At 40.6% G+C, this 10043-nt stretch overlaps 1 protein-coding gene across 1 annotated transcript in view; it reads left to right on the top strand.

Moving 5' to 3' along the window:
* The window catches only part of CLIP4 (CAP-Gly domain containing linker protein family member 4), an 84435-nt gene that overhangs the window by 42296 nt on the left and 32096 nt on the right, over positions 1-10043 (top strand). The window contains exons 8-10 of the mRNA XM_019526691.1: positions 4561-4797; positions 7224-7359; positions 8644-8784. Of these exons, the coding sequence (XP_019382236.1) occupies positions 4561-4797; positions 7224-7359; positions 8644-8784 (514 nt within the window). The remainder of the gene's footprint in view (positions 1-4560; positions 4798-7223; positions 7360-8643; positions 8785-10043) is intronic.

Raw genomic sequence — 10043 nt, 5'->3', positions numbered from 1 at the left:
AAAAACAAACAAACAAATCTGTAATCTGATGGGCCACATCTCCTACATATCAGCCTAAGCCACTGAAAATGGTGAAGCATTGTTAGCTGTCCTGGATACTAAACAAATCGTAGCCCTGTGTCATTGACTACAGGCTCAAGTCATATTTAAAGCCAAGCAAATTATCTAGTTGCATTCCTATTTAAAAATGTAGTGTAGGCAGGGTTTCAGTTCAGCATTTCAGATCTGACGCAGACTGGTAGTGATTGAAAGCCATTGCTACCGATTAAGTGTTCTATAATACCATATGTTCTTGAGTACAACATGCCCCAGAATATAATGCACACCCTTCATAGATTTATAGATTGTAAGGGTCTGGAAGGGACTCAGAAGATTATCGGGTTCAGCCCCCCTGCACCAGGCAGGAAAGACAGGTAGGGTCAGGTGACCCCAGCAAGATGACTATCCAGCTACCTCTTGAAGATTTCCAGGGTAGATGATTGCACCACCTCTGGAGGGAGCTTATTCCACAGTCTGGACACCCTAAATGTGAAGAAGTTTTTCCTAATGTTGAGCATGAAACTGTTTTCCAGGAGTTTGTGGCCATTACTCCTGGTTCTCCCCAAGGGTGCCCTGGTGAATGGTTGTTCACCGAGCCCCTGATGCACTCCCCTGACATAGCAGTAAACTGCTACCAAGTCCCCTCTCAGCCTTCTCTTTTTCAAGCTGAAGTGTCCCAGGTCTCTCGGCCTTTCCTCGTATGGCTTGCCGTGCAAGCCTCTAATCATATAGGTGGCCCTTCTCTGGACTCTGTCAAGTTGTGTCATGTTCTTGTTAAAGTGTGGTGCCCAGAACTGGACGTAGTACTTCATTTGGGGTCTGACTAGTGCCAGGTAGAACAGAAGAATCTCCTCCTTGGTCTTGCTGGAGATGCATTGATTGATGCATGCCAGAGTATTATTTGCCCTGCTGGCAACAGAGTCGCATTGCTGGCTCATATTCGTGTTGTGGTCTGTTATTACCCCCAGCCTTCTTTCATTCATAGTGTTGGTCAGGTTGCCTTTGCCAAGCCTGTAGGTGTGCAGGGGATTGTTCACCCCCAGGTTGAGCACTTTACATTTCTCGACATTGAACTTCATCTGGTTCTGACGTGCTCAACTTGGTAGCCTGTCTAGATCCACCTGTATCTGTAGCTTATCTTCAAGTGTGACTATGCTTCCCCATAACTTGGTGTCATCTGTGAACTTGGCCAGTGAGGTCTTCACCCCCTCATCCAAATCATTGTTTTTGAAGGGCAGAATGAACGGGGGAAAAAACAAGATTTTTTTTATGGCTGCATAAGGCAGGGACAGAGCCTAATCTTCAGATGACTTGTGCTCCTCCCTTTCCTGTTTAACTAAAGCTGAAACCCTAGTCGTTGCTGAAAACTGGTCTTTCCAGGCCTGTGATTTGAAAAGGGCTAAAGAGTCTTCAAAACTGTGAAATAGGAGGAGAGAAACTGGGAGCAGTTAGCAAACAGAAAAGGGTTAGCTTGATTTAGGGGAACCTCGTGACCATTAAAAAGGAGAGAAGTTTGTTAATCTCTGGAATAAAGAACAGTGAGCCACTGAGGCAATTGACTCCTTCAGCTGCTTGACTAGTAATGTAACAGTTGCTGTACTGAGGAGGAGGACTCAAAGTAGGGTGCTTCTGTCCCAGTCAGATAATCAGTTTGCCTGCTAAATACATGCACCCCAATTTTGGGCAGCTGATGTTTTGGGGGGTGGTGCATGTTCTATGTAAGGAAATATGATATGCCTCCCATTATTAATTCCATGAGCTATCTAATCCCTTAGAATTGTATCTTTTACTCAGCAAATATTAAGGAGACATGGAGAGACTATGTGCCAGTGATGATTTACTCTCTTTCAGAATATTGTTATTATCCATTTTGTCGCTCATTCATAATGTAAATTTAAGTAGAAGTTCTTTAAAATACAGTATGCAAGATGCAAGGATTTTTTGTAGATGATATCTTTTATTGGACTGACTATATTGTTGGGAGACATGTAGACAAGTTTTTGGGTATAGGACACTCTTCTTCACAGAGCTGGTACAACAAATGCTATCGCCCACAAAAATCTTCCCTCATTTTTTTTTTTTAAATATATATTTCCAGGACTGTCATGGCTACAATATCACTCCAGCACTACCTTAAAATACTATAGTTTGCCTCAATCAAATGCCTTTGTGTGTGGGTGGGGGAGGGAGGAGCACTTTTTGCTTTAAAGTATGCATGTTTTTAGAGTGTATATTAGATTACTAGGTTGCAAAATTTGAAAAAGAAAAAAAATCAAGTCCTCTTTTATGTTTTAGGAGGATAGTAAAATATGGCAACTAAGACCTCTTAAACATGTTTTCTTAAAATTGGCCCTAAGGATTTTTTTCCAAATGTAATTCTTATTTTTGAAACCAACTAAATTATATGTTTTTTCAGCGTGTTTTTAATAGAACTTTGGTCAGACATCATAATGTACGTAAAATTGATGCAGTAGGTTTGAAAAACAAAGATGGCTTCATTAATTTCTATGCTTCATTACTCAGCTTGTAGTTTATCTTTTTTTGTCTTCCTCAAGCAGTGCCAAAGTGCAGCAAAACAACATTGCTAATACATAAGTTTAAAATAATATAAAACAAAGAAGACAAGAAAATGTTTGGAAACCCAGTACTGAAATTGGTTATTTAAATTATTTGAATGTGCAACTGTCCCTGGATAGCTTATGTGGTAGGTGGCCATAAATGCACATTGCTGCTATGTGGTGCAGTGTGTCCATACCTGGATAGTCCATGTCTCCCTGACATTTGTGGCAGAACAAAGGACCTAACGAATAGAATTAGAACTATCTTTTTTCTGGGGCTGAGCTTGAGAGGGCTATAAAACTGTAGGAGCAGTATAAGGAATTACATAGACAGGGATTTTTTCCAGTGAGTAATGTTATACCCCTTTTTTACTACACTTCACCCATTTAAAAAAATATTTTGTTTCATGTATTTTATTCTCCTTGTGCTCCATACATGTGATGAGTACCAGTATAATTGTATCTTGCATTTAGCATGAACGTCACCAAAAAATCATTTATTATTGCTCTCTAATTTTACACCGAGGAAAGTTTTTATTCCTAAAGATACCTCTAAAATTAATGTTATGTTCATGTTAATGGCCAGAATTCTTAAACCTGATGTCTAGGTCAGGTTCCTAAATCTATGTTTAGACCTTTTTTTAAGGACGTGGTGAGCACTTTTATTCTAGGGTTACCATATATCCGGGTTTTTCTGGGCATGTCCTTTTTTTGGGTCCTCCCATCTCCATTTAGGATTTTGCTGCCTCCACATTCCCGGCACTTCCTGGCTTGCCCCAGCAAGGAGCTGCTTGGGGCTGGGGAGAGTGGAGGGAAGGTGATTGGAGTCTGGGTCATCTGTGTGCACCCCAGCAGCTGCAGGCATGCAACTCTGTCAGGGGTGGGGTTTGGAGGGTCAGGGCTCGGGACTGTCTGGGGTGTTTGTGTCTGTGGATCAGTGTGCAAGGGGGGCAGCTGCCTGTTGGTGCTGGGGCTGCAGCAGGGTAGGGAGGAGGGGGAGGGGTTCTTCAGGGGCAGCAGGGAGCTGCGTGGGCAGCAGGGCTGGGGAGGGCAGGGGGCTGCGGGTTGGGAGTAAGGGTTACTGGCAGGGCTGGGGGCAGGGGACTGCTGGTTGGGAGTGAGGGGCAGCAGTAGGGCTGGGGGTTGGGCTGTGGTCTGGGAGTGAGGGGCACCAGGGGGGCTGTGGGCCAGGAGCACAGAGCACAGGCATGGCCAGTTGGTTGCAGGTCCGGAGTGAGGGGTATCAGCAGGGACAGGGGGGCTGCAGGTTAGGAGTGAGGGGCTGCAGCGGGGTTGGGGGGGCTGTGGCTTGGGAGTAGGGGCAGGGCATGGGCATATGACCACCAACCTCCACCTCAGTCATATTACCTCCCCCCCGTCCTCTTTTTTGAAACAGGAAATATGGTAACCCTACTTATACATGCTCTTAGTCCAATGGTGCCCAGCCTTTTGGCTCCACAGGCCAGAAGGGCAGCTCTGGGTTGGTCCATGAGCTGGATCCTGTCTGTGGGCCAGACTCCTCTGCACACAGCTGGCCTGGCTGAGGCCCAATCCAGCTGTGTGGGGCCTGGTTGGGGCTTGGCAATTTGATGGGAGGGGAGTGGTGACAGTGTTAATTGCCGCTGCTCTCCAACTGCCAAATTTCCATATTTGTGGGGAGCCACATGGGCCAGATGACATAGCTAGGGGTTGAGCACCCCTGTGTTAGTCTGTGGAAACTGTAGGGCTCAGCATCTTTGAAAATAAAATGCCATAATTATAGAAACAGATACCTAACTTCAGGCAACGGATAATTTTAGCCACTGTTTACTTAAGAAAAAGGGAGGGAAAAGAGCTGAACCATTTCAAAGAAATACTAATGAAATTTTTCACAGCCAGGATTTGCATTGTGTTAATATTAACTTTTAAAACTCATGCCTCCCTCTCCACAACACCTTCCTTTTCCTCTGCTATTTTATCATAGGATGACAAAGGTCAGATTCCAGCAGATGTGGTTCCTGATCCAGTGGATATGCCATTGGAGATGGCAGATGCAGCAGCCAGTGCAAAAGAAATCAAACAAATGCTGTTGGATGCAGTGCCTTTATCATGTGACATCTCCAAGGCCATGCTTCCAAACTATGATCATGTCACTGGCAAAGCCATGCTTATGTCACTTGGACTGAAACTGGGAGATCGTGTTATCATTGCAGGACAGAAGGTACGAGGATGAAACTGAAACTGCCTAAATAACCTCTCTGTAGTGGAACTTAGCTCTTTTCAAGCACGTTTCTCAACTGTAGGTATAACATTTATGAAAAGTATGGAATGTGGATGGCAGTAGAAATATGAAGATACTTTCTTTCCTTATTTAAAGCAAAGGGAAATCCTTTTATGATAAACTGAATGCTTATGTGTTAGTGGAACATTTTCATTTTGTAAAGCAGTTGTTGACAGGGAAATGTCTCTATTTTGCATCTGCAAATTCTCCTTAACAGATCATTGAAATAAATGTGTGAGATCTAGTCTTTCCAATGTATTTTGTGGGTACAAGGTGAACCAAGGACCTTGAGAGAACTTAATAATATCAGTTGCACAATTTTGAGTTGCTACACTTTAAATTGAGCGGCTGTATGCTTTGTAGGATTAATTTAGTTACTATTTCCAGAAAGCATTTAAAGGTGCTCTTAATTCTGTTTAGCTTTTAGTGACCAACTTTCATTGGTACAATGAAGCTGAAATCTCCAATGAAATCTTGCTGGGGTATAGGGACAGATGCAAATACTTTTAATCTAGCTCTACCTCAAAGTTAAAAAATGTTCATGTTGGTTTTTTTTTAACCACCATGCCATAGTTACCCAAATAACTTTGGAAAGTTATGTTTATACTACTGCGGTCACAAAATACATACATTTTTCTTTGCTTTGGATAGTGAGAACTTTGAAATAATTTGATTATATTTTTTAACAAAAAAAAAATTGTCAGTACATTTGTGCCAGTTGTGCAGGCAGCTCTTTATGTTAGCATAATTCTATATTTGGATATTTGTGTATTGCTGATAACAGTATTTGCATATACTATTTTTTCTAATTTTTGTATATTCAGATTTATAATGCTAATGATTCATTTCAAAGTGGTTTTTCCTCAAGGGTGTACAGCAGCTTTCAATTATAAATTTGCATTCAACATATTGCAGAAATGAGGTCAGAAAAGGTATAGTTGCTGGTGATACACAATTAATTCTAACCAAAACACATACAAGAAACCATTTCTTCTGACAGAGTAATTAATGAATATATGAAAGTTTAGTTAGCTATAAATCACTGCATCATGAAAAAAAAGAAGAAAATACCAGTGATCTGATATTTTAGATGCAAGTTAGTGTAAATTTTGTAGCAAAGAGGATATTAATGCTTCTTCTAGGTATTCATTTTTTGAAATTTAAAGAATGGACAGAACTCTAACTTCATTTGGTATTTCATTAGTACTCTTGGTATCTTATGTGGGCTAACACTTTCACATTTAGCCTTGGATTTGAAGAAGCATGCCTGTTGGAATTTTTTAATATTAATCCTTCTTCCTAAGGCCAAAATGCATTCTAATAGTATATTAATGGGTGAACTGGCACAATTAAAGCTGCAAAAGGGACTGAAAGGGGAGTAATTGCAGGAAGAGGGTGCTTATTTAATTTACCTAAAAAAACAAAATGTAAAAGTGATTTGAATCCAATGAAAGTAGTAAGGGTCTCTTGTTCTGGTCAGATCTGAAGAAGAATGACTTGCATTCAAAAGCTTGTCTAATTCTATCCCTGCTATACACTTGGTCCAATAAAAGATCCCACCCTAAGAAATCTTTGCCTCCTACAATTTTTTGGACCATCACAGCTACAACATCAGTTACACTTGAATCCAGTGTCTGGGATTCTGAAGAGAGAGGGCAGTCTTTGTTAACGATTCCACAACTTCTGTCTTCAATTCAAATCTGTGACATTTTAATGCACATCTGAGATCAGAAGGGGCCCACTTGCAAAATAAAGAAAATCAGTCCAGGTGTTCCTGATTATATATTTTAAAGCAGTATCTAAATATACTTTTTGAAAACAAAAGTAAGTCCTTGTTTTTGCCATCCTAAGGAAGGAATAATGGGCATGGACTTCTTTTTTTTAAACTTTTGAAGTTTCAGGCCAGTATGAATATGATTCATGTATCTACATGCAAGTCCAATTACATGCAAGTCCAATTCACCTGGATACTTGAGTATGTTCCTAATCCTGTACAGGTGAATGGTCTCATTGAAGTCAAAGAGAGGAAAACCTGCTTACATTTCAGCTCATGATGAAATGTATTACTGAACTGGTGTTATAATCTGATGTTCTACTTACTGAATTTTATTCTTAACTTGCGTGAAAATGGCCACTGTTTTTTAAACTCAGATGAATTAGTTCTATCTTTTACCGCTTAAGAAATGTATTAGCTTGCATCGAAGGAAACTGATGTCTTTTCAAAGGAGATTGTCATGTTCACATTTCTTTGTGTACTGCTTAATGGTCTTGAGATGACCTAGTCATCTTTCATAGTAAATACTTTGTCTGTTTTAAATGGTTACTATTCACAAAGTCATTTGATGTTGGTTTATTCTTTTCTTTAGGTTGGTACATTAAGATTTTGTGGTACAACAGAATTTGCCAGTGGACAGTGGGCTGGCATAGAACTGGATGAACCAGAAGGAAAGAACAATGGAAGTGTTGGAAAAATCCAGTATTTCAAGTGTGCAACAAAATGTGGTAATGCTTTCTTTTGGTGATTTAGACCATTTGAAACATTAATTTAAAAAAAACTTACAAGAATGTCCACCCTCTTTTGGTGGATAATTAAAATTAATCAAATCTTAATTTAACTCTTCCTAACTCTTTTTTTAACATCAAACTTCTTTAAAATAAAGCATTTCTGATGACTTACAAAACTCTAGTGTACTATTCTTCTAATTTTGCAGCCACTTTTTATTAAGATATTTTCTTTTCTAACAGCTATATTGCCTTTCTGTTTAGCTTTCTTTCATTTCTTGCTTTGCCTGCCTTTCTTAAAATTTTATTTTGTGGCATTCATTCTGATATACTTTTCTTAAAGAGATCAGTCAGGGAAGAGGCAGGGTAGATTTTGTTGACTAACTCAATCAGATATATAGCAGTTCTGCTTCCTACTGTCCTTTCACAACATCTGATGAAGTGAGCCTTCTTATGAAAGCTTACACTTTACGGCTCTAGTTTTAATTAGATTATAAGCTGCAAATCTATCTTGCTTTCTGCCATACTTTTCTTAAAATTTCTTCCCAGTGCAAGTCCCCAAGCCTCCCTTCTTTGCTATATTCGGTGTTTCTTTTATAATTTTTGTCAGCTTTTAATTAGCATTTTATTGTGGCCTTTTTTGAGCCCTTGATTGGGTGTATACATCTATCTGCTAGCCCTTTGAAGATGTACTAAAAATGTTATGTCTAGGGACCTACTCAAATTGTGATTTTTGTGGATTTTGCAGAAATTGCAAAATTGGATGAAATCTGTAGGGGAAACCCCCCTCCTCCAAAAAAAAAAATTACTAAAAATATAAATGCTGGCTGGCTCCCCAGTGGGAGCCAGTAGTCATCTTAACTATGGAACCCAGCACAAAGGGACCTGCTGGCATGGAGGTGAGCAGGCAAGAGCTGCCCCTGCTGCCCCTCACCACTGATTGGTTGAGAGGGCAGCCTGTTGTGCAGCCCCACCCCTCTTCAATCAGGGGCAGGGCCTCATGATGGACAGCCCTCTCAACCAATCAGCAGCAGAGGGTGGGACTGGTGGGGCCCCTAGCCAATCAGAGGTATGGGGAGAGCACCCACAAAACTAGCAGCTGGCCCTGTGATCTGCCTGCAAAATTGGCTAGCCACCTCCTTGAGTTAGGTGGTGGACCCCAAATTATGTTCATTCAGGGCCACATAGTAAGTAATACAGCAAAAACTTTCTAATTACTGTTACTCTGCATTCTATACTGCATATTAATAGCGATTCATATTTTGTTTCTTAAAATGTCCACAGGCATCTTTGCACCCCTTTCTAAAATAAGTAAGGCTTCAGATCACAAGAAGAATCCTGTAAGAAGTCCTTCCACACGGTCTTCACCTTTGGTCAAATCCAAGAAAATCGATGTAACACGGATAACTTCTAAGGTGAATACTGGTATGTATTACCAGTAGCATATCTGACTGTATTATAGTTTCCAAAAGTTAGACAGAGATCCTGCATATCCTGAAGTTAAAATGCTCGTTTGGAGTCAGTTCATCGTCTTGCAATGAATAAAATGGAAGGAAATATCCTAATAATATATTTTTGTAACTGAAGTTAGCGGTGATGAGAACTTAGTATCTGCTACTGCCTAAAAACTGTAGCCACTGTGCCTCTTTGGATCAGGCCGCATAACATCATTATCATAAGATACTTTTTTTTTGTCATCAGTACATTAGAAGACAGGTATGTCACATTGTTTTACACTTCCTACAGTATTATGTAAATAATCCTGAAGGTAGGCACATCACTTAATCTTTGTGTCTCAAGTTTCCCATTTGGAACCCGAGACTAATTTTATCCTCATTCTTGCTTTTCTGTTTAGATTTCAAACTCTAAGGCCTAAGGAGTATTATTCAGGGTCTAACATGCACAAATAGATTCTAGTTGTGGTTAGTTAACTCAGCGTTTCCCAACCTTTTTTGCCCAATGGCACACTTACCTAAATAAAAAAGCACCGCTGGGGGCAAGAGGGGCACACAGCCAGCTGGATGCTGATGGGGTGGAGTGGCAGCTAGCCAGACAGCATTTTGGGCTTGAGCCGCGCTCCCTGTCTGTCTGTGTCTGGAGCATCAGCAGGCAGGGGGCATGGTTTCAGCCAGGCAGGGGCCGTAGCTCCAGCCCAAAATATCATAGCACACCAGTGTGCTGTGGCATACCGGTTGGGAAATGCTGTGTTAACTCATGTCAGTCAATGTGTTCATTCATTATTTTCTTTCTTTCTCTTGAGGCCTGCCTAGGTGGACTGAGTATAAGACAGCACAGGTTTATAGGTGGAGGGATATAAATACATTCCCAAGAAGTTTATTAAAATCCTCAAAAATATCATTTTTACTGTAACATGCAGCATAGCATGTATTGATTGCAAGATGGAATGATGAAAGGTAGCTTTTTTGGCAGTGATTTAGAATTAACTGCATAATGCAGGCCTCCAGTACATGTTACATGTATTATGCAATTAGTGGGTTAGTTGTATGAGTCATCAGCATAAAGATGGTATGATAAAAGCACGCAAGATAAGTTGCAGAGGGAGATGAGAAAGGAAAGGCCAAGAATTGAAGGAGTGAGGAGATAGGAGCCCGTCAACTGAGAATCTTCTAAGGCAGCATTTCTCAACCCATGGGCCATGACCCAAAAGTGGGTGACAAGAATAT

This window comes from Gavialis gangeticus, unplaced genomic scaffold, assembly GCF_001723915.1.
Source record: "Gavialis gangeticus isolate Ggan-Ray unplaced genomic scaffold, GavGan_comp1, whole genome shotgun sequence".
Classification (NCBI taxonomy): domain Eukaryota; kingdom Metazoa; phylum Chordata; order Crocodylia; family Gavialidae; genus Gavialis; species Gavialis gangeticus.
This window is presented reverse-complemented; position numbering and strand designations above follow the sequence as displayed.